The sequence below is a fragment of the Strix aluco genome, chromosome 8, assembly GCF_031877795.1.
Source record: "Strix aluco isolate bStrAlu1 chromosome 8, bStrAlu1.hap1, whole genome shotgun sequence".
Taxonomy (NCBI): domain Eukaryota; kingdom Metazoa; phylum Chordata; class Aves; order Strigiformes; family Strigidae; genus Strix; species Strix aluco.
Genome location: NC_133938.1, coordinates 4,320,481 through 4,345,870, shown reverse-complemented (window position 1 = coordinate 4,345,870; position 25,390 = coordinate 4,320,481). Strand labels below are relative to the sequence as shown.

Below are 25,390 nucleotides of genomic sequence, written 5' to 3'. Positions count from 1 at the left end.
TCATGACTCTGAGCAGAAGAGCACACTCCCAGCTTGGTGGAAAATGGTAATACTGACACATTTCCTTCCCTTACAAAAGGGCTTAATTTGCACCATGGACTGGGAACACATAAACAACATTTGAGATACAAAGCTCACCTCTGACAGACTAGAAAATAACATGGAAATTAAAAGATTAAATAAGGGGCATCACCACGGGGTTGCTCGCACTAGGAAGGAGCGAACATACGGATCCAGGAAAGCCATTTCACGTGCATGAAAACAGAAATAGCAGCAAGAAACTGTCCTCAGATAGATGAGAGGGAAATTGCAAGAAATGGGTGAAACTAAGGAAAGACGTGAAGCAGAAGAAAACCAGACCAAGGCAACAGTCAAGAGAAGAGTAGGATGAAGGAGAAGACATGGTAACAGACCCGAGCCTTGCGAGGAGAGGACCTGGCTGGAGAGAGAAGGGGAAGGCTGGCAGCATTCCCCCTGAGCAAAGGGGCTCAATGGCTCTCTGCCCACCAGCACCTAAGGAAACGCTGGTAGGAAGCAGAGACACGTGTCCGTTTTATAACTTCTCATTGTTTACTACTTCTATGAAATTTTTCAAAATACACTTGTGACGCTCTGGGAACAGAGCCAAAGCCGTTTCGAGCGTTGGTTACCCCCTGCACGCACCACAGGTTGCTGCTCCGCTCCAGAGAGAGGCAACCACACTGGACTTTTCTGCTTTAACCCTGAAAAAAAGACCCCAGCAAAGGGTCCCCAGGCACCCAGGCAAAGCAGCTTGGGATTTCATACACACACTGATTGATGCCTCAAAAAGAAAGCTTGTATTTATCTTTGCAACTTAGAGTTCACCAGGTATATTGTAATCAAACAGGTTTCTCATTCCCTGAAAATGGGGATCCAAACACTACTAGTGGCAAGAGCTGGACCTGGATACAAGTTTGTGCTTAATTTTCTTCTCTGAGACAAAAGTTTTATTTTTCAAGTCCCAAAAGTTCTTGTGGGATGAGAATAGAAATTATTTTTAGCTCTACAAACTCTTTTTGTGAGTCAAGAAAATGCTGTTACCATCACCATACAGAGAGGGCACTGAAGTATTTGCCTTCCTGATGCTTTTTCCCCCTCTGGCCCATGGAGATCTTTTAAAGGGTCTACACAAGGCAAGGAGCAAAATATTTTAATCTTTTTCTAGACCGGATCTGGCATTCTGGAGGAACTCAGCAACTCCACAGGATTTTTTTTTTTTTTCCCACCTTGTGAATTCTTAAGAATAGAAGCCCTAATTAGGTCAAAACACATGTTACAGTCAAGAAGTGAGTGAAACCACATCTCCCACATCCCAATCTCACAACATGTCAACAGACCAGGTTTCTTAGTGTGTTCCTCAAACCAATAAACAAAAGCTAATACCTGCATGCTCATGACAGGGTTTAGATTTGCCATGCCATTCAAAAACCTTAGGACAGACAAAAGGATGTCAACAGGATGTCAGAAGGACTTTTCCACTCACAAAGAGAGACAATGAATTAATATCACTCTCCGAGTAGCTCCCCCCTTTTTGTTTGAAGCCTTATTCCCAGAGGTGGCACTCCTGCTCTCTTGACAGGAGTGCAAGCATTAACACTGCCTTCAACTGGCTTTGGACCTTAAATATTAAAAAATGCCCACACCATGTTCTTCCCAACAAGATTCACCGTTAAAAATACATTAAAGGGAATGGAGAAAACATACAGAAGGGAATAAAGGAAGCAGGAGAGACATAGAGTGTGAAAAAGGAGCATCTCTGGCCTAATTGAGGACAACCAGAGTTTTCCCACTAACTTAAATACAAACAAACCTCCGCCTGGAGACCACAAACCAGCTATTTCTGCATGAATGGTTCTTGCTGGATGGTATTGTGTGGCTTGTCACAGTCCTGCACCAGGCAGCAGCATGCACAGCTTTACTACAAACCAGCTTTCAGGAATAACACACGCAATGAAAGCAAGGTCTCCTCTGTACTGTGGGTGGGCTTGGAGACACTGGTTGGGAGATGGGTTGCTTCCATTTCTTTCTTTTTTTTTTTTCCTTTGTAAGTCTTTACGCACTGAATGTCACTTAGATAGCTAACCTGGAAAGATGAGGGATTTCATCGTTGACTGGCATGATGTAGATGTAAAGTGTCCCTTGGACTGTGCGCTTGCCATCTGTCAGCTGCATGGTAAAACTATCCTCTAGGCTTTCTGTGTCATTATGCATGTACAGCAGCATCAGCCCTACAGGAAAGAGGGGGAAATTAAAGTGAAAACCCTGGATTCTCTAAAAACTGAAAACATAGTGATCTTATTATTTCCAAAAAAGGCTCCTCAACTCTCCATGGAATTTAAGACATCAGTTGTGATCTTTAAATACTACAAATTGGGTGTCCCAAGAAAGCCTATCTTGCTTCTACTGAAAGGAATCCTTGTTGCCGCTGTGATGCTGATGCCCAGACCTGCCTGGCGAGACCTCATGCAAACCCATATAACTCACAGCCCGATGTTGGCAGCCAGAGCAGGTGCTGCCCCTCCGCCAGTGTCCCCCTCACCATGCTTTCCTAGGGAGAGGATTTTGATATTTCTCTTCCGTGATCTCCCACCTTGCAGTGACTTGTAGCTCGGACCCCTCCCAAGGGGTCAAGTCCATGTTTAGCAGCCCTCAGTGGATCCTTTATTTTTGCTGTGATTCCTGCAAATGCAAGAGCAGAAGCAGCACAGCAGGGATCTGGAAGTCATTCCCTGGCTAACTTACGGAGCAGAGAGTGAGCCAAGCCCGGCACGCCTTGGAGCAGTCCCCATGGGAGGCCTCGATTGCTAGTGAGATACTGGCAATTTCTTCAGTAAATTTGGGGGCAATTAAAAGAGAGTCATACACAATGTGTTCTTCAACACGTCTGCTTTGCAGGGCTAGAGCTCTCCCTAAATCAGGCACAAACACAGCCCTTGTCACCACAGCATCCAAGTGCTTCACATTCTGTCAGTGGCCCCAGCTTGCCAAACCTTTGATGCGGTAGGAAAACACAGGCAAGTGCAAGCCAAATTTAACAAGTAACCCAGAAAGTCAATGACCACAGGAAGATTTGAAACAATACTCCTGGAGACCTGGTGTAGCTTCCTACCCATACGCAAGTCTTCAACCCATTTTGGGGCAAGGTAATAGGGAAATGTGGGACCAAGCTGTCCATAGAATAGGCTTAACTGGGGTAGTCATCAGCTCAAGTGTATGCAGGTAAATGCATCCAGAGTTTGCTAAACTTTAGGTACTTGGATGCACTGGGGGAAAAAAAAAATTCAATGTTTTTTGAATTACAAAGACTGCATTAAAGAAAAAACATTCCTCAAAATAATTAGCTTAATCCACTAAACGACACCCTGGGCAACGAACGAGATACAGAAATAAAACCTTTACCACTTTCTTGTTCTCCAAAAAATTTTAAGGTGCTATGTAAAAGCAGCACACCCCACAGTTTCCCTTAGATTTCCCTCCTTGAAAGCACGTTGTCAGTGGCCGGCATTGCCATCTACTGAAGCCACCAGACATCCACCAGTTTGGGAGAGAAGCTTAAGCCCAGTCCTTCCAGTCTCACCCATTGCATTGCTATTCCCCAGCACACAGTCTTTGCAGTGAAGAGAAAAACTCACATCCAGCCATGCCTGCAACGGAGTTTTAGCTCAGTCTGGAAGCTGAATGAACCTCTGGCTCTTCAGAAACAAGAAGTAATGGATTAGTCTTCATGGCCTTGGTGCAAATATATTCGTCTCAAATTTGAGGGCAGGCGGAAGGCTTTCTCCTCATAAATCTGCAGGAGTGAGACAATTCCTATTCAATTCAGATTTTGCAAAATTGAAAAACACATCCTGTCCCAGTCCCGCTGCCCACCAGAGAGCAGAGTGTGCAGGGTGTGTGTGTGTGTGTGTGTGTGCAGAAATGCCCCGCAAACCGCCCCAGGAGCACCCACACCCACAGCGGGATGGCAGCCTCGGACACCCACGCTCAGAGCTGACCCAGGCCGCTGCCAGTCGGGATACCTCTGCGACCTCACCGACGTGAGCGGGATTAGATCAGTCCCTAACTAGACACACCAGCCCCCACAGGCATTTTTTTTTTGTTTCTGCTGCAAAATAAGTATTTATGGAAAAGTGCATTTACATAACTGAAAAGATCCATTCAGCTTTTAAGTCTTTGTTGGGAAGAGGAAATCACAGTAATTGACAGCAAACTTTCCAGAGGCTTCTAACACCTGCTTTATATCTTGCTTCAAGCAGCTCATGCAGGCTTGAACATTAAACAATCAAGTGGGTTGGTTAGCTGTACGAGCTGTCGGTGCTGAATGGTCCCAGGACACCTTCAACACCTCCCAAAATAGGTAAGAGGTGGGGGCTCCTCCTTGAAACCACACCCCACCTAGCCTGTATGCAGAAAGGCCCCCCTTTATTAGGAGCATTTTGACTCTGCTGAAGTCAGCCTGCAGAGTCAACTGGCTGGTGTTTTTTTCATTTCAACAGGGGTTTTTCAAATTTCAAAAAACACACCCTTTACATTAGTACACGTCGCTTGTTTCTCAGCTCAAACCCAAACCGTTTGTGGGCTGTGGGGGTGCCAAATAGCCCCCAGCCCCCGCTGCCGCTTCCTCTCCCCCTGCTCCTGCATCGCTTGGCACGTGTGTCGCACAGATGCCAAGCTACGGAAGGGATTTTTTTTTTTTTTTTTTTTTTTTTTTTTTAAAACTTGCCCCCTCCCCTGCTGCATCTGGTTCCTCAGCGGAGTCTGCCGGCAGTTGTGCCGGCAGATACCTTTGGGTGGCTGCCTGCCTTCGACGCAGCCGGGCTGCGAGGGCACCAAAACCCTGCTGGGCTCTGCGGAGCAGCAGCTCCCGCGGGGTCTGCGCGGGGGGAAATAAAGCAAAGGGATCTGGCGAATGGGAGGGTTTTTACGCAGAGGTATGTGCACAAGCCACCCTGCCCTGGCCTCCCCTCTCCCTCCTGGAGGTAAATCCCGGCTGGCTCGGCACGGCGCGGCCGGGCGGCTGCAGTGAGCGGCGGCTCCCAGCAGAGGCCATCCGCACCCCGCGCATCCCGCCCGCCCCTGCCTTCCCCCCCCCTCCACCCCCAGCACGGCCTAAACCTTCCTTGCACAGCCGAACCGGGCTGTAATGAACCCAAAACCTCGTTACGGGGTGCTAGCCCCCCCGCACCGCCGAGCCCGCATCCCCCCTGCGCCGCCGTCTATCATCCCCCGAGCCCTGATGCAGCGGAAAGCAGCTCGACGATAAAAGGCAGCAGAGGGAAGCCAAAAGTGCCATTACTCAGACTTCCCTTGAGTTCAGCCAGGGGAAAAGCTGTGAATCTGCGGGTCCCGACAAAGCACTGCTGAGCTCAGCAGCTCACACTACCAGCATCTCCACCACAGGGTCCATTTAATATCAGCCCCCGAGCTGGAGGGAGGGTGATGATGGAGATGCTCAGCGTGCCCGTGGGGATGGCAAGGTCTTCGGCATTCAGTGTGGTCAGTCCCAAAACACGAGGGGTGATTTCCCCTCCCTGTTGCAAGGAAAGAGTCAGGGGAGAGGAAACACAGCCAGGCCAACCGTCAAGATTTCTGTAAAAGTTAAACAAGAACTTTTAAAACCAGAGTGATGGGTACATGGGAGACATGTGGCCAAAAGTGTTTTCCAGCAGTCTCTCTGCCCTTCTGATAGAAATACTAAAACTTCCAGGAGAAACGAGCACTTGCCTATTGTCTGCAAAAACTGGTTTCTGGAGGCCAGATGCACAGAGGGACTCATTCTGCATCCAAACTGCCTGAGCCTGGCAAACACGCTGCATTTACAGGGAGGCCCGAGGGGAGGCTAAGGGGGAAGAGCAGATCCTACCGTTGCCCTCAGTACATCCCTGCACGTGCCTCCTCCTCACGGGTACAAGCCTGCAAAGTCTACAGGTGCTCCCAGATTTGCTTTCTCTTCCTTTACATGGGGACTGCCACGTATCATCGCTAATGAAACCTCCGTTTACATTATACGGTCCTTTCCCACTCGCAGCATATGCTCGCTGGAAAAAAAAAATAAATTACTGCTTGTAGTCCCATTGCAGGATCTTTTTTTTTTGCACTTCAAAGTAGTCTATAATATACGATAGAGCGCCAACGCTTTCATTGACATATAGCTTGTTCACTTGGATGTCATGAGATAGCAAACAAGTGAATCTAAACAACGCAGCTAGCTAGTTATATGGCTAATCTGGTGGGTTGCTTTGATTTCATAAATAAATTAGTTTAGTCTTCTGAACAGGAAGAGAAACACGAAGGAGTGATCTCAACAGCGCTGCTGCTCTTCATTACCAAGAGGGCCTTGCTCAATTAGAAATGCCATTTTTACCCAAATACACTGATGGAGTAAGGACTCGTATAAAGAACCACAGCCAGAGATGTTTTCCAATTGAAGTACTGGACACAGGCTATATGTTAAGGGGTGTAGGTAAGGTACTGAGGGCTGGGAGCAGAGCTGGGGGTGCAGACCACCCCCCACCCCCCCCACCCCCCCCCCAAGGTTGTCCTGTGTGCAGGCTGTGCTAACACTGATCGCTGTCAGCTCCCTGCTGACAGTGTAGCAGACACCAGCATGAGTTTTGCTTGGGAATGAACCACAGAATTTTTTTTTTTTCCCTCCCCTCCCTTCTGGATAGAAATAGTTCATTAAATATTTAATGTTTCAATTAAAGAGTCACTTTGAAAAAAACAAAAGTTAATATTCATCCCTTTAACATGTGGTAGGTTCAGACCAGTCGTGCTCTTCACACGCATCAGAACCAGAGCTCGGACATGAGCAGAGACTGTTTAAAATGCATCCGAACTGCATGATGTGCAAAAAAAGAAAGAAAAGCAGTAGTGCTTCAATCAAAATAAATACATATCCCCCCAAACTTGAAAAAAAAAGCAGCGGTGTGTGAAATAGTAGTATTTTAAAAAAAGAATGTTTAAAATAAAGTATGTCAGGTGTTATCTGAAATCATATTTAAACTAAAAGAGTCATAAAATTAAACAAGATGGAAAATGAAATCTTTAGATTCCACAGAAACATTTTTGCCTTTGAATTCAGTTAGGCAGAGAGTGGCAAAAGATTTTCAGTCTGATTTTACAAAATCTCCTTCAAATTTTTACTGTTGCCACACAGCCTGTTGCTCTATTGCAGAAGGTTAAACTAGTGATGAGCCCAGTGCTTAGAAATTTCAATTTCAAAGTACCATCCCTGAGCCAGCTCACACAAGTCTTTAACCTCTTTACAACCCACTCCTTTCTCCGTGAATGGAGGTGGTGGCACTTCTCTTCCTACAAACTGTAGGGAGGATAAGTGACGACTCTAGTGCAGAGGTAGCAGGACCATGCAGGCTTTTTAGGTAGACTGAAACAACCCCATGAGCTGGTTTTGTGGTCCCAGTCTCTGTGGAACTGGAGTTACAAAATGAAACCACTCTGTATATGGGCAGGTTAAAACTCCAGAGTTTTGCTGCACATTTTTTGTGGAGCTGGGTTGATAAATGCACTAGCAGCAGACCCTTCCACCTGGGTAAGTCGTTTCCTTGGGTCATAACATTCCTATTTATGGAACCTATTTTAGTTCTTCTTCTTAAAAAATTGCCTACAATTAATGCTGCTAAAATTGCATGTTCAGCAGGAGAGAAAGCCATGCCTCGACACAGCTTGGGAGAACTAGAGCCAGCTGAAAGAAATACCATCTCACCTTGAACTTCAGGCAAAACAAAGACACTTCTAGTGACAGAAAAAATCATTGGAAAAAGCTGATACAAGTGGCAGAGGGATGGGTGGACTTGTTAGCAGGGACAAGTGTACTTTGAAGGACTGTAGATTTTTAAGATCTATCAGCTAAGATAGTCAGACCCCTGCATGGACATAAAGTACAGAATTTCTCCCAACTCTTGCTCTGTTGAGCCTGGTAACCTGTATTTCACTAAGGCATTTCTTCAAGTAAAACATCCAGTCCCCAAACGAAAGCTTAAAAAAAAAACCCAATCAAACACATGCTGCTTCTATTGCATTCCATACTTACCAATTTTGGCGGATAAAGCTGTGCCTTATTTAGGCCAATTCACGTATGGTGTGTTTCAAAGAACATGGTGCCCATGTTCACATTTTTCATGATCCTTCAAGCAAAACTGAAGTGCAATTTAGTCTAAAATAGTCAGATTTTGCACTCAGCATTCAGAATATTGGAAGCATGATCCTGCAGCACTGAAGACAACTTATTTTGTGCCACTGGCAGAAGCAGGCATTAATCTGTGTCACTCATGTACTAATCAGGGAAGAGCTGTTCCAGCCTCTAAAAAACCATGGAATTTTGTGGGCATTTGGAGCACAACGCAATGGAAAAGGAGGTACCTAGGCTATATACACTTGCTGTAAATGAAAGGTGATTGAGGATCTGGGCACACTAAGTTGGGCAAATATCACTCAGTAAGATTCACAGAGTATTTGGTTGAATTTTAGAAAGTGACTCGGCAGAGTTTTCTTACACGGACAGTTGCATGGGGGGACCAATTTCAAGCATCCTTCTAGTGCCATCTCTATGGAAGTCTGGGTGCCCTGCCAACACAATTGCTCCACCTATGGTATGGTTTATGTTTGACACTCCAGTGGGAACATGCTCCAAAATTTTTGCAAAGACAACTCAAAGAGTTGGGCAAAGGACTAATCATGCTCTTCATAACCACAGACCTGTCCTCAGAATAATCTATAAGCAAAAGCAGTATGGGTACAGAAGAGATTTTTGTTTGTTTTTACATATATGGCAGTAGTAGCAAGGTGGCTGGGACAGAGGGGCATGCTGGAGTGGGAAGATCTCTACAAAAACTGAGCAGATAATCTGGCCTAAAGCTTGCAGGATTTACTTATCTTCTGCTCCAGCCTGAGCTGTTGTTGCCCAAGTCCCAGTGGCTCCCTCTCGCCTTGTTGTGGAGTATGAGTCATTGAGGGAAGGGAAAGACAAGCACTTATTTTGTGCAACAAATCAACAAGGAAAACAGTTCAAATTATGATCATAAGGCAATGAACATTTACTATTGCCCATGACTAAACTATAGATTTTATACATCAAAAAACCTGGCAAATCCATTCAAAGAAAAAAGTTGAGAATTCCTGAGTTCTGCCCCTGTTGTTGGTCCACTACCCCAGTCCCAGTTGTCCTTGTGATAAATACTAATAAATTGCTACAGAAATAACATCAGGCTTAAAAATTCTCAGTCAATTTCCCTCAGTATGTTGTGGCAAGGTCAAATCCATGGTGGTAACATATTTTCATTACCTCTTTTGCCGGTGCCCTCTGTTGCAGCAAAGCTCTCCAGCATTCTTCCAAACACCGAGCGCTGGCATTTCAAAGGACACAGCTTGTTCGGGATCAAAATACGTGGCAGTTGTTGCCCTTTCTATTTAGGCCTTAAGCCTTGAATCAACAGTAAGAATCCTGGACATGGGAAAATACAGTGCTGACAAATACGTAATTCAATTAAATAGGCTGACATTGTTTAAGCAATAGCACTTTCATCTGATCCATCGCTTTCAGAACTCTTTGTCTTAATATTATGGCCTACTTGAAACACTCAAGCTCATGAATGGATTAAAGAGGGTTTCATTTGTTTTATTTATTATTTTTACTGCTTTGCTTGGCTTTTTACAAACAGGGGAGGCACAGTCCTCATTTAGAATTCACTGTAACATGCACATTCTTCCCTCCTCCTCTGTCGAGAGAAGGGGGGAAAAACAACAACAAAAAGATCACAACTGTTTCAAAAGTACCAAAACTCTTGGGTAATTCATCATCAGCGTTGACTCATTAACAAAAGCGGCTTTAGAGCACAAACACTGCAAAACCTGGATAGGGTATACATTTACTGCAACAGTAAGTTGTCAGATTTTTAAGAAGCGGGAAGTATTTTACCCAATTTTTGTTCAAAATTATGCTAAAGAGTCAATATTGCATATTTGCCTTTTTAGCTTGCATTCTGCTTAAATTCAGTCTTTGATTTTAAAGAGCGAGTCCTCGCACTCTCCCAAATGTGATCTCAGTATTGTACTCACTGTGATAGTTATGTATCCCTTGAAATGCATCAATGATGCATTATATCAACAAGGACTCAAGCTTCCATTTATCTTCAAATATTTCACAATCCGCTGCAGTATATTCTCAGTTGCAATTTTTGCTTTCAAGTTTGGCCACCATGTGTGTAGCATTAATTTCTCTGTTCACATGTAATTCATTCAGGGACTTACACCAGCTGAGAACCACATATGGAGGCCCAGATTTACAGAGCTTTTATTTTGTGCCATGGAAGCCTACAAGAAACAATTTTCTATTTGAATATTGAGTGTTTACAGAGGTCTTGTTGTTCACTAGAGACAGCGGATTATGAAATCATATTCTGCAAGAATCCTATCCAAAAAAACCTGACTGTAACATTTATTAACTCCTCTTTGTTCAAGTGCTCACTGGGTTCTTACAGGGCAATTGAACATTGCTTCTCTTCTCTCAGGGTTTGTTGTTAATTATTATTATTATTTACCACTTTTTAAAAATTGTTGGTCCAGCTTCAGCCAGTTTCTGTTGTGTCTGTCATTACAAGTTAGAGTGACCAAGGCATGGCAGTAGAGACAGAGATGAGGGATGGGATGTGGAATGTGGGTCTCAAGCAGGCCAGCATGTGTGCTCTAGAGCTTAGCACAGCTTTGCTACTACTTTTTCTGGGGCTGAAGATATGCATGGGGATCTTTTTTGATGAGGAGCAGTCAAGAAATTGTATGAAGGGTATTCACACCGTATAACTCACTAGGGTCCCCAGCACACGTACCTGTACCAGGCAACTAATATTTGGGGTTGAAAATACACTCCTGTTTTATCACATTTGAGTCAGCTCCAAATGCAGATCTCTAAGACCGTTCTGTGGTGCTCATTTAGGCTTGTTTTCAGAAAATAATGAAATAATGACACATATTGAGTGACTAATGTCCCACATAATTAATCCTGTAGCTCCTTATTTATCAACATTTCAAGGGGAATGGAGCATTTTGATGGAAAGCAAGAAATCTGAAGTTAAACCTAATGCTGACAATAATCCTTAGAGATTTGCTTCAGGGTTAAGCCTACCTGTGTCAGAGACCTGGAGGAGACATTGTGTGCTTCTGGTCATTTGGGAGGGGAGCTGAGGTGGAGGTTAAGCATCCCCAGCCTTCCTGGGCTTCTCCCCCCATCCTCTGGGGTCACCCCCTCCTGATTGCTACCAGAGGTAGCAGAGCTGGGTGGATACGGGGTCTGGTCCTGCGGAGACCTGACAGCCTCCTTGGCGAAGAACAGAAAGTGTAAATTGACTTTAATTAGGGATCACCCATGTGGCCTCCAGTGTATCAGATTAAATCAAACATTGGCAACTGTCAATTTCTTCTTTCACCCAAGACCCAGATCCTGTAAACACAAGGACCATAACAAATCCCTGAAGCAGGCTTTAGTGCACATATATGGAAAACATACTAAACTATAAATACTGTATACCATATGGCATCAAGATTATCTAATTTCGCTTCATAACTGGTGATAAAATGACCAATCAACTGACGTGCAGAATGAAATGCCAAGCCAACGATTCAGCTAGCCTTAAGATGGCTCTGAGGTTTCATTGTGTCCCATCGCATCCCTAAAAATAAGCACATACATCCTATTCACTGACACAAGAGTGTGGACACAGTGGGAATTTGTGCAAGACTAGATCTGCTTTCAAAGCCAGAATTTCTCCTTATTTCTCTGCGGTTATGTTGAAGGCGAGGAAGCTAGATTAGGAGGACACCAACAGTGCCAGAGGAGAAATTTTGAACTCTCCGTTTATTTATTTGTATGAAAAAGGTATTTTGGGCAGGTACCACCCATTCCTCAGCTTTTGCTGAGACCAGAAGTTCATCACTAAGGCTTCTAAGCTCTACTGCAAGACAAACAACAGAAGAACTTCATTGTATACTCATGACTACCACATCTTCATCCATTTTTTCCCTCACTACTAACAATCATTTAATCATTGCACAGATAACAGCTCTGCTGTTCTGCCCTCCATAACTGTAAAGGGCTACTACCCCAGCAGCAAGGTATTAGCTCTCAGAAACAGAAGATCATCACTTTGAAGACTAAGATGGAAATTACTGTTATGTTCCTGAGTTGAAGAAATGGCATTTCATCATTTTCTGAATTCATGGTGATAAAGAAAGGAACCACCAAGGAGCTGTTGAAGGTTGTCTCTAATAGAAACGGTACCTGAACATTCATACTTGGAGAGAACATGGTGGATATGACCTACTTGGAGGCACTGGAAATTGAATTAATTTTGGAGTAATGCAAGAGATTAAAACTACACAGAGCTTTAAAAAATGAGTCTAAATCCAAAATCAGCTTGTTTGAAAGTTAAACACCAATGTCATCAGCTCTGATTTTGGGGGGAGCTTAGCCCCAGAAGCAGAGAGATCGATCAGTCCACAGATCTATTTCCCAGGAGAGTGCTGGAAAATGGCTTTGTTGGCTCATTTAAAATTAGCTTGGGTACAGCAGTTATGAATATACTGTGCAGAAAATTGTGCACTGAATGATAAACAAATAGGTTGCTATGATTTGATGCTATTTTAATAGCTGGTGATTAACCAAGTGAATGCCATTTGGTCTGGCCTGATTTGCCAAATGGTTCCTCTCTCCTACCATCCAGGCAGTTATCAAGTAGTACTCCATATAACCATGCTCTATTACCATATTAAATGCTGTTAAAATATTTTTTAGAGGAATAGTAACATATTGTAGGGTATGTACTCACTTATATCAATCCCAGTGTTGATCTTCTCGTAGCCAGCTGTGGGAAGAGATTTTTCCAGCAAGTTGTACTGAGGGCTTGTCTTTGATGTGAAGTTAAGGTCCTTGGGGTCTTCATCAGAAACATTGAGATATTTCAAATGGATACATACTTAACATCCTCCCATTCACCCCAAAAGCATCTACTGAGACAAACCCAGATTAACATAATTCTAATGAGTCTGGACAAACTATTTCCTTGCCTCAGTTATCAAGAATGGGTCATGTGATGAAGCCAAGAACTTGCCAAACTTCCATAACAGCTTGATTTTCTGTGCGGTGGTTTTCAGCTTGAGGACTTCCAAGTTGTGATTTTTATTACTGAATTAATTGAGACTAAAAACCTGCAAAGGACAATGCACTACTAATATTAAACCAGTAGCAGAACAGGAAACAAATATTTTCCTGTTTTTTTTGTTAAGTCCAAAATGAGTTTGTGTCCACCATCAGTGTAGGCAGAGATCCTGTCCCAGCTACCCCCATGCTAGCTGCAGAGGTGGTGCCTCTGAGATGTTCATCCTTGCTCCCCACAGAGGATTGCCCCGAGATGAGGGTGTGAGTGCTGTCAGCTCTCAGCCCAGGCAGGGTGAGCGAGGTTAGCAAAGATGCTGCTGCCCAGTCTGGGAACAAAGCTTCTGCATTTCAATAACAGCAGCTACAGCAAAACTCGTCTTGCCTTGTATTAATGAAGTAGAGAGATGCATTACTGAGTCCACTTTATTATTTTATGTCTAAATCTTGTTTTACCTATATTACTTGGAATTTTGCCTTTTTTATTTTTTTAACATGGGTTATTTTTATGAGAGAACACTAATTGGCACCTCAGCGCCGACAGAAGTATGTCTCAGGTGTACAGGGCCAATGCCTCGTTGTGTCCCCTCAGGGTGCATTAATTAGCACTACTGCACTGGCTCATATCGCTGCCCAGTTCTAGCTAATGCCAGAGGTTAAAATGTCCCCTATGTCACCAATTTATACTCTGAATAGCTCTTCATATGCACAATACACGTTAGTATTGCTCTTATTGGGGTGCTGATACTGGACGAATGAATTTCTGAGTGATATCTCAAAGATTTGCCTTTGCTCCAGCATTAGTTTTCTTTTACTTTACTATTTTTTAACAAGTCATTTACTCTGTGCCACACCTTAAAAGAGATAAGGAAAAATATTAACATTAAATGAAACAATTCCCACTTCCTTGAAAAATTAATTAAAGAAAAAAAGCTTGGTTGAAAGAGCTTCTTACTCAGTAATTTTAACGATCCTCACTTAAACTTCTCCAGGTCCTTTACAGATTACTCAGACCCAATGTTACAAAATGCTTTAGCGTGTACATTACTCTGTGCAGACAATTGAGGATCTGCTTGTGTACTTTAAAAAAAAGTGCAGGTTAAAATGCTCTGCTGAATTGCACAAAGCAGCAGAGTAATTTTCGTTCCTATTCCATGAAAGATGTAATGGGGACATGGGAGGTTTTAATGTCAATGTTATCAGAAGACACCACGAATTGCGGTTTCTTCCACCTTTTGGGACTGACTGTCAGAGGCACTGGGCAACACCACCTTCTTCTGCTCCTGTGGCCAGACAATGCTTCCTTCTTCCCCAGACAAGCACCATTCCTGTCTTATCGGAGAAATTTGCATTTCATTTCTCCGTTACATGAGATAGCCACGTTGTGTGGCTGCACAAAGAGGGGCTTTGTCTCCTAACCAAAGGCAGGCAAATAACTAGCTATTGAAATGTAAAAGGAAAGGAATAATGTGACAAAATGCCACGTTGCTGGAATGCTTCTGCTCACGAGCGTGCCTGCACAGATGGAGCAGAGCCTTGTCACCAGTGACCTTGTTTGCTCTTCCGCACCAGTTGCATTTTCCAAGTTCCTTACTCCTACTGCAGCTCCGGACCTTCCCTTCTCTGCAGTATTGCAACATGCTATCACACGTCTCTAAAAGGGAAGTCTTGAGCAAATCATTTGAAAGGAAAAAAAAAAATCACAGAGGAAAATTCTATGACGTTGATGTGCCAAATCAAGCTATCTCTGTGTTGTTGTAGCATGATCATATCACCTGCCCTTCGATGACTGGCAATTTCAAGCTGCCTTGTCATCACAGACAGATGTTCCAGTGCTACCAAACCACAATATTGAATCATCTGGTGCTATCCAGCAGTTCAAAATCAGCCATTCATAACAGGATTCTTTAATGCAATTTTTATAAGAAATTGAGATTAGATACATATTTCATAATTTTTGAATCATTAACTACAGTAAACAAATGACAAACCGGATTGTAAGACACCCAGAATGTTGGGAGTTTATTAATGTCTTCCAAAACTTCAGATGCAGCAGCTAAACAAGCTGTTGTGACCTGCACTGGCAGAAGAGACACAGTGGCTTGAGCTAGCCAAAGTGTAAAACCACTGAGGAGCTCAGGATATATTTTCTGCTTATTAGCATGTACTGATGCTTATGCTGCCTCAGTGTTATCTATGATGACATTTACAACTACACTTGCCTCACGCTAGTATAACGTCTTACTGCTCACACTGATAAATCCATTTGGTCCATTTCTACTCTCATTTATGCTTTCTCCCTTCTCTTCCATCCTGCTCTGTGTCTGGGATCTGTGTTTGGCAATTACAGTAAACCTAGATTACATTTCTTCCTGTTGGTTGCAGCAGGGGAAGGGTGAGATGCCATCACAGAGAGGTTTGTGACAAGTCCTCAGCTATGAGCGTATTGTGTGGAGGATGGGGATGCAGCCCGTGACCCCATTGGCACTGGCATGCTCCAGTGCTACTGAACCACCGTTCATAATCACCTGTGCTCATCAGGGCACTTTCAGGGCTGCTCTACATCCCTCCGCTGTGCCTCACCTCTGGCAGGTAGCAATGAATACAAATAACTATGAATACATGGACTCAAACAGCCTTACAGCAGGAGAGCATCTGCACGGGGACCTCAGCACTCAGTCCCCCTTGTGCCCTGCCCAGCGCAGCGAGGCGGGAGAGACGACACGTCACACCAGGTCCTCAGTATTCCTCACTTCTGCTCTAAGTGACCCCTTTGGCTGCTGTGCTGAATTACCTGGAATAAATTCCTTCAACTCATGTTACCCTGTTCTCTTAAATCTGACTTCTTTAAAAGTCAGATTAAAAAGCATCAAGCCAGAAGAATTATTTTCAAACACTGAGCCCAGTCTTAACCAGGTAAACTACTTCAGCCTGCAGCATAAGCAAGACCATGGCACCACACAAATTGTAATTAACTTGCTAAAGTAGGTCAGAACTGTGTATTGCAGTGCAGGGGTACTCTGGCTTTAATGATTTCAAATATTTTGAGAAGTAAACTGAAAACACTTAGTCAAATTAAGTGTTTTCTTTAAGCTGTCAGCATTGCAAGCATTGCCAAGATGAACAGGATAAATTGGATTAGATGCAGTCTATATGCTTCAAATCCTAATGGCAAAGGATCCAAAATGTAAAGTAGCACACAAAGGCAAAACAAATATTATATATTGTCTGTAAAACAGCAGATCTCAGTTTACTGATTAGCCAAATAGTTTGAAATAACATGACTCATCTCTAGAGAAGCAAAGTGTTGCTGCTGGCTCCCATGCAACCCAGTTTGTGACAGTGTGACGGTCTCCGCCTGCTAAATGATGGGGTTTACAACTGGGGAAACAGTGTGATTTTGATTCAACCCAGGATAAGTCCTGCCACTGCAGTCTGGTCCAAAATAACGCAGGCTTAAATACAGACTTAAAAAAAATAAATGCAGGTGGTAATTTAGGTTAAATATGGAAGTGAAATCATGTTACACAAGGTACTCACATGAGTCTTGGGCTACTGGTTATCAATGGGCAGGGATGAAGCATTCGGGTTAAAAACTGGGAGAGCAGTATGAGGTGGTAGAAGTGGATGAAGAGCTTCATCAAAACAACAACATGTCACTGCACTTGTCTGTCCGTTGGAGACAGAGCAAAGGTGTCCACACAAGGACAATGCCCTAGGGAGGAGCAGAGGGCACCGGTCAAGAAATCAGGCTCAAAAGGAACAAACCAGTTCAAGAGATGGAAACAGTGTTAGAAACCTATGGGTTGGGGATGGTTCATTGGTTGTGGGTGGGATAATCACAGCTAAAGTTTTGAAGGGAGCACACAGAGATCTGACTGTCACCTTCTGTACCCTTCAGTCATGAATAGTCAGGACATAAAGCCCCTTTCACAGACTATGCTCCAATTCTGAAGTTTCTTGCCTCCATTTGAGACTTTTTTCTCTACTGGATAGACACTGTCCTTTAATTGCTAGCCTGCATTTTCTGATGGTGGTTTAAGTCTGTCTGGTCTTGTGCCAGTATTGCCTATTAGCCTAAAGAGTTTAGGTTTTATTTACCCTCCCTGTTTATTCCCTCAGGATACTTAGAGGTAACCCTATCTCCCTCTCAGGCTTTGTTTTGTGGAGTTCAATAAGCCAGACTCTTACTCTACTCTAATGATAGACCCTGCGTTCTTCTGATCATACCATTAGTTTTTCTCTAAGTTTGTTTTGGGTTGACTTTGTCTTCCTGGATCTTGGATGCTCAGATGATGCCTGCGCAGTGCTCCGCAACAGCTAATACCTAATTCATGCTGGAAAATAATGACTGACTAGAGACATCAGCAATAAGCACCTCAGAGTTAAGGCTAAGGGGTCTCCAAGTTGCCTTGCTCACCCCACCCCTTTACCCTCATCCACCAGCTCCTAAAACAAAGTACACAAAACTGATCAATGTCTTGGAAAATTAAAGTCCAAGGTTGCAAAGGAAATGGATGGTGAAATCAGGAATAAACCCTAAATAAGCCATTTACTTCAGCCACATGAATACAAATATCAAACAAGAGTATCTAAAACATCAACAAATTATGATAACTAGCTAAAACACAGAAGTTGTCATCACCATGTCTGGACAGAATTTTGACAAGTCCTCAGATAAATCTTCTCCATCTCCTTTTTCCACAGAAAGTTGATATTTTGAACAGAAATTCTCAAGTCAAAAGATATACATCAATTTTTAGTTCTAGCAAAAAAACCCCCAAACTAGACATACAAAGCAGATGCTTTTCGCTAAAGCTTTTTACATAAAAACCTATTCTTTCATCGCAAAGTTGGTTCAAAAATTTTCCGAACAGTTCTAAACGGTGTCGGTAAATATGGTTCCCAGTGGAGACAGACTACAGGTGCATGTTAGCATCTGTTCATCTGACAGTGTACAAACCCTTTAAAAATAACAAAAGGCTTCTGTTTAGTTAGGGAGTGCCACCAAGCATTATAGAGGGATCAGCTTCAAAGTTCAGCTTCAAAAATGTACTGTATTAAAATAAGAAATATCAGTTATGTAAGGAAAGATGTTTGCATGTAGCATTCAATCCTACAAATTGAACAGGCTTCAATGCTGTACCAAAGTGACTTTTTGTTATGCCCAAAGTCAACTGCACCTTTAAGAATTTTTTTTTTTTTTATAGCTCAAAGAAAACCAAAGGGATCTCATGGAATATGTTACAGAGGATCCAAGAGGCAAAGACTCAACTTCCACAAATGCTTGATGCAGCTCATCTCAAGGCACATAGATATTATTTAACAGCAGCTAGGAGACATCTACTTACAGAAGACATATCCACTAGGAGCAGTATTTAGGTGGGTAGTACAACACTGGCAGTGATTAAAAAGTCCAGTCTGCCTATGGGATGATAACTGTGCTGCTGGGAGAAAGAGCAAAGCAGCAAGGAAATCTCTTTCCTATCTCAGAAGATGTTGCCATCGCACATGGGGAAAACCCCCTAAAAGTAGGTGGAGGAGAGAAACAGATTTTGAACTTGAAAGAAAGAGTATTGTGTTGAAGTAGAGCTCTTCTCCATGCCAGTAGCTTGAACAATAATCTAAGTTTGATGATAAGTTTGATATCTGTACTACAGTAGACTAGTTGCTGTGGTAGAGAACTGAATGATAACAGGTCTGGATAAGACATCTCCAAAATACCAACAAACAAGTTGTTTCTTTTTTCTCTCCTGAATAATTAATGCATTTTACAAGATGATTGTCTTTTAATGCTCTTTCATTTCTCCAAGCATACATGAGAAGAGAAGCAGGAAGAAACTGTGTCATGTTCCCTTGTGTATGTAAACACAGTTTAAAAGTAAAGTCAGGAAAGTTGCATGACAAAGAAATTGCCCAGAAAAATATAACATTTAAATAAAGACAACAAAGATAATAGGTCAACACGAGTTGAAGGAATTTATTCCAGGTAATTCAGCACAGCAGCCAAAGGGGTCGAGGGTGCAGACCTGCAAATCTAAATGGTCTGCAATCACTCCCCAAAACAGACTATTTAGTATTTGTTTAGGATGCCTGTGCAATAAGTTACAGCATTATGTCATTGCACAGTTGTGCATGAAACCCAGCAAAGCCAAGGTGAGTAAATCTAACCATCTGACCCACAGAGAAGAGCATTTCTGCAACACAAACTAATGAGTTACAAGACTTAAAATAAAAAATATATACTCATATTTTTTAAGTATTCTGTGAGACTACTAAATGCTGTGTTTGTGATAATGAAAAAAGAAGAAACAGGACCAACATTTAAAAAGAGTAGCTTGAATTCAGATTTTTCTTTATAAATGTCTGCCAAAAGTCACAGCTGAAATTAAGATAATCTTTCATTAAACTTACTTTAATAAATCTAACAATATAATATTAAAGAAGTACCTTTAGGCCAAACTTTTCTAGAAAGTCCAGCTATTTCATAGGATGATGTGACATAAAATACTGGTCTTTGAAGGGATAAAAATCAGCTTTTGACAACTATAGCTGCTTCTGCAGCTGCAGGGAGAACGTTTTCTTCACGTCAATTTATATTTCATTTCCTTCAGCTCAATAGCTGATTCATTCAAGTTCAGACACTGACGAGGAGCTGAGACGCAGGAATGTTTGTTTTCTCCCTCCCAAATGATGAGAGCAGACCAGCATTAAAGTATGATCCACTACTTCTAAATCCTCAAGGGACAAATGGTGACAAAACCATCAGATTGATTTACTTGGGGCATTTTTCCTTTGTTGATAATTTATCAAGTTTTAAAATACAAGATATTTACATTTATTTTTTTGATACATCTAACAAATTTCACAGAGCTTGAGCTAGCAAATAAAATGCCTTCATAAAGCTAGTTGTTTGTGATTTTCTTGAATTACAATTTTCATCCAAAAGCACTTTGTCACGAATCTCAAATGAAAAAAATCATCATGGTAATTGGAAAGATTAAGCAGCATGTCCTAAGATGATGCAGGGCAGACAGGGACAGCTAGAAGTCCCAATGTCAATGGGGAGATAACAGAGGCGCTGCAGCTTTCTTGGGTCCCAATGATTTAAGTTACACCGCCTTGCTCAATCCCCTTGAGATGATCTCTTAAAGGGGATCTATTGCCTCCTAGTATCTTCTCTACAGACCTAGACAGCTTCCTAATGTGTATTAAGTTACATTATTATGTGTATATGCAATGCATTATCTGCCTGTTCCTCACAAACAAGTACCAATTGTCCTGCCCCTGATGAACAGTGAGCCTGAACCTCTCCCAGGTAACATAACTCCGTGCTACAAATGCAGAACAAGTTTTAAAACGTACTATTTAAATCAAAACTAAGACACCTGACAATTTAAATCACTTGTGATTCAATTAACTCTCATAAATAAAGAGGGAAAAAAAAAAAGAGAGAGAAAAAAAGGTTCAAACATTGTCAGAAAGATTAAAAGTCTATCCCTACCAGTATGCACACAGGAGAAGGATCTCCAGATTGCATCCAGCTGGGAAAACTGATGCACCACAACTCTCATCCTTTGTATCACCCCATGTGTCGGAGCCAGGGCACCCACATACGTCAGCTCTATGCCAACACCTTCAGTATCCGTTGCATGGAGGTACTCAAAGGGGATCCCGGCTGATCCTCCTTCCAGACACCCATCCCTGCCTGCAGTCCCTACTGCAGCTCTGGGTCTTGCTGCTCACCCACATAATCTGGACAGAATAGGAAGAGAAGATAAGGGAGAGATTATTTCCAAGTGTAAGTGAAATTTAAGCAAAAATACTATTTGTCTTCACATTCTAGCAACAAGCTGCCCCCTTCCCACAACATCAATGTGGGACCTGTGTTACAAACAAGTCATCTTGACTGGTACCCTTAAAGAGACACCATATTTAGAGTCGTTTATACTCACACACCTTAGTTTGACTATGATGGTCAACTGATCAGTACCTGTTTGTACCTCTCTGGTGTGCAAACACCTGTCAGAAAGTAGACAGCACAATAATTTTACATTATTAAGCATGTTCATCTGTGGTTTTATTTCTGGTCACGTTGAATTTTATTACCTGATCTTTTTTCCCATCAGCCAAGATAAAGATATTGTACCATCAAGTGAGATCCAACTTTCCAGAGAGAATTCCAGTTTTTTATTACATTTTCAGGGTCCACAGATAGCTAGAAAACTCAATAATTCAGCAAAAGACCAAAACATCCAGCCAAAGCATTTCATGAGACAAAATTTAGGTATTGAATGCTTATGTTGTTGTTTACAAGCCTGATCAGTCCATAGTCATCATGGCACACCATGGCTATAAAGTCGCACCAGGGAAAGGAAAGCTCGTAAGGAGATCAATGGAGATTCAGATTGACAGATGCCCAAACCCACGGAGAAGACTGTGAGCACAAACCATCCACAGAAACATATTCAAAAGAAAAACGTTTCTGTTTTCACCAAAAATCACGATTTCTATTCCTGCCGTAAGATAGATGAAGATTCCCTGCGTGAGCTGGAATTTTGCTCTATGGCAATCCTCAGTCCCTGCGTCCCCAGGTGGCACACCAGAGCATGGACAAATTTCTGATCCTACAAATTAAATGCTCATTATAAATAGCATTAATTAAAGAATCAGATTCATGGTATGCAACCAGGCATCACTGATTGACCTGGTCCTGAGTGGCCTACTCAGAGCAAAACTCCCCTGAATTACCCAGGCTTCAAAGACAACCTCTAGGAAGAGGCACATTTAAAGAACAGTAAGATGATGGGGTTTGTGGAAATAGCAGCAGACATTTCTCTGTATGCAGATAATTTCAAAAGGTCTGTATTTAGAGAAAATAATAAAGAATGGCAAAAAATCCCAGCCTTTCCCAGTTTTGTCTACATGCTAACTTCCAGTCCTGCAAAGGCTTAGACTCATGGTTCACATCTATAAATGGGGCTTTTCAAATTGCCTGCATTCTGCCCCAAATCCTGCAGCCAGTCGTTCCAGTTGGCAGGTTTCCAGCAGCCCCCAACTTGAGAGGGGTCTTGGTTTCACTACTGACTAGTCACCATCTGAAACTTAGGCCATATGAATGGGGCCCCGTCTGACAGCCTTATTAACACAAATGATTTTTATTCTGCATGCCTGGGTAAGCCATGGGCACATGCCTGCAAGATCAAGGCCTTAGTCATTAATAACTTCGGCAATCGTTTCACCTAGAAGCCACATTCTGTCTACACAGAAATCTTTCCGGGAATCTGGTAAAAAGATTGATGAAAATTAAACATCTACTTAGTGAAGCTGAAGTAACCAATATATGATTAATACTTTCCAATTATATTTCAGTACAGTACATTGCTGAGTTTGTTATTACCTGCACTCTTAACACTCCATCTGCAGTGTTAAATCCATCTGTTGCTGAAAATATGACTATATCTTCAAGGGTTTCTGAATCATCATGCTGGTACCTTTTAACATAATTATAATGAAGAGCGATATTCATTATCCAGCGGAAATTAGAAACCTATAAATATGAGGGGAGGGGAGCAAGGGAGGAACTGAGGTCCAGCATTGCCCACTTTCTCTATTGATCATGTTGGCTGCTCCCACTTAAAATGTTGCTCTGGACTCTGGATTTAGCATTATCAGTCCCGCTGGTTCATTGGTGTTTCACTTACGCCTACCATGGGGACCCGGTCCCTCAGCTTTATTCTGCCAGACGGAGGTGGGCAAGAGAAGTGGCTTCATGACTGGCATCCACATGAGGGTATGGAGACAGCAAAATCCTAAAGAGTGTACAACATAGCCAAAGCTTCTGGTGGGGCAGGACATCAAACCTTGGGAAGTCCTCACCCGTACGAGGGGGAATGGCTGTGCTCAACCAAGTCTCCTTACCACATGGGTTGTCACCCAGCTGAGATGGCAAGAGAAAAACTCCAGTCATTTCTATGTTTGAGAAGTATTTAGAGGGTGCTGTTTAGAATTGACAGAATAAATGTATCAGATTTTAATGTATATCTTATACATTAAAAAAATCCTTTTTAATACAACAACAGCTGGTTTAAATGTGCCTGCAGGTAACAAAAGGGAAAGCTTATGCCACAGTCTTCCCTGATCTCTAATCCCCTCCATCTCCTTCCCTCTGCCCTGTTAGGATTCCTCCTCACAAAATCACAAGGGTCTTTTTAAAAACAGTTTTTAAAAAAATATGAATTATCAGAGACCATTACACAGTTATGGATAAGATATTGTCTTCACTTTCCCCCAAAATCCCACAGTAGAGTGTCTATTTTTGAAACTCTGGCTAGTAATCAGCAATGGAGATTTTTAAAGGAAGAACCCAAATTCAGCAACTGGTTTTAAAAGCCTGCAGACAAAGCTCCTTTCACCATGGCAAGTCCATGCAGAACAATGAACCTGGAGGTTTCTTATTCAGAAAAAACTTTCAGGTCCTCATGGAAGCATGAAGCAGGGTTTTACTTTGCTGCAGCCAGAGGGTCCCTATCAGGATCTGACCACTTCACCAGCAAATGTGCCTGCTGTTTGGGGCTGGAAGAGGTCCTCTGATGCTAAGCAAGTGTGTCTGCACTTTTGGAATAGGAGGAATTTTCCTTCCCCAGGTTCTGCCCTGCAGATTTAAAAGCTTGAAAAGCAGATCCAAAGGCTCTGCAAGTCCTTATTTTAGAGCTTAACAGGACTGCCTGGAGTCTAACTGGCACAAGTAACCATTTCCAGTCCTTTGATGAAAAGCTTGTACTTGAAAGGATGTGGAGTCCAACTTGCAAGACTAAAATTTGATGAAAGATCATTCAAACTACCAGGTGAGCCATAACATTTTTGACCTGCCACCATGAATCAAAGCAGCGAGTAGAAAACCAGCTTAACAATATATTTCTTCCCATCGTACTGCTGATAAAATAAAGCCTACTCCATTGAGTAGAACTGTAAGCAGATAATGTGCTGTTTAGTTCATCTCTCTTGGCCTCTAACTCCAGTGGGAATGAAAAGCTTTCTTAATCTGTCCACCCCAGAAAGGTTTTATGCCTCTACATCCCAGTACTGCCATCCACTATCAGATAACGAGGATAGCATGGGACCCTTAGGAAGCCACAGACTGTCCACAGGACATAAGCTTATGAAGAATGTTATCTCTTTCTTAGGAGAAATTCCTGCCTCCTGGTTTGAAAGATAGACCAAAAAAACCAAGGAGGAAAAGGCTACTTGCTTCTGTCCAAGGTTGAGTCAGAAGTGAAGCTGCTGTGACTTGTCAGCAATACAAGAGCACAAAGATGCTTTTCTCTTTGACGTTAAAAGTGTGGGGTGTGGGGGGTGTCACCCCACTGTGGTGGTTTTTGAGGCTTATGGATTACTGGAAACAAGCTTTCTCATGTATAAAAGAAATCCACAGGGTTAATAGCCAGAAGCGCACAGCTAAAATGTGAGTTTGAGAAAGCCAAGAACAAGACCAAGCAAAAACAATCCCACTGTAGATGAATTGCAATACTTCTACAGAAGAGAAAATGGTGTCAGAGTTTTAAAAAGATCCTAAAAAAAAAGCATAGCAATTAAAGCTACTGAGCTCACTGAAGAAGCTTCAGTATTGCTTTCCTCTTACCAAGCTTTTATTGTTATTCTTTGGAATATAATTGGTGATCATTTTCTACTTGGAGTCTGACACAAATCTTACGAGTTACTAGAGCTACTTGAAAAAAAGAATAGGTTTAGCTTTATTTCTCCCCATAAACAATTGCTATTGGAAGCAAGGAAGTGTCTTGAATGCCTCCAAGACTTCAACTGCCTATTACAATTTCCCAAATAATCCTCTGATATGGTTGTATGTTCTTCACTACAAGTATACTCTCACTTCTTTTCTACTTCCCTGCTGTTCTGGACAAATTGGTCTTAGGGCAGAGCTTAACCATTTAGCTGAAGAATATAGTCTTAAGCATTATCAGCTTTACACAGAATACTTAAATTCACTCTCCACAAATATTCATTTAATACTGGCATGAATTTTGTTGATCCCCTTAACATACCTGGGATTTTAGTATTTGCTAAAACACTTAGCAAAGAATACATGCACATGTACAGCCCCCAGATGGAATAAATTCAATGAATAATTCTCATTTGTGTAGAAAATGCCCACCTGGCTACTTTCAAGGAATGCAAGCACCTTGA

General features: G+C 42.4%; 1 protein-coding gene across 1 annotated transcript in view; it reads right to left on the bottom strand.

Moving 5' to 3' along the window:
• LOC141926794 (cytochrome P450 2J2-like) overlaps positions 1–25,390 on the bottom strand; it is a 131,884-nt gene that overhangs the window by 100,420 nt on the left and 6,074 nt on the right. Inside the window, 3 exon segments of the mRNA XM_074833192.1 lie at positions 2,105–2,249; positions 5,405–5,552; positions 22,587–22,736. Of these exon segments, the coding sequence (XP_074689293.1) occupies positions 2,105–2,249; positions 5,405–5,552; positions 22,587–22,736 (443 nt within the window).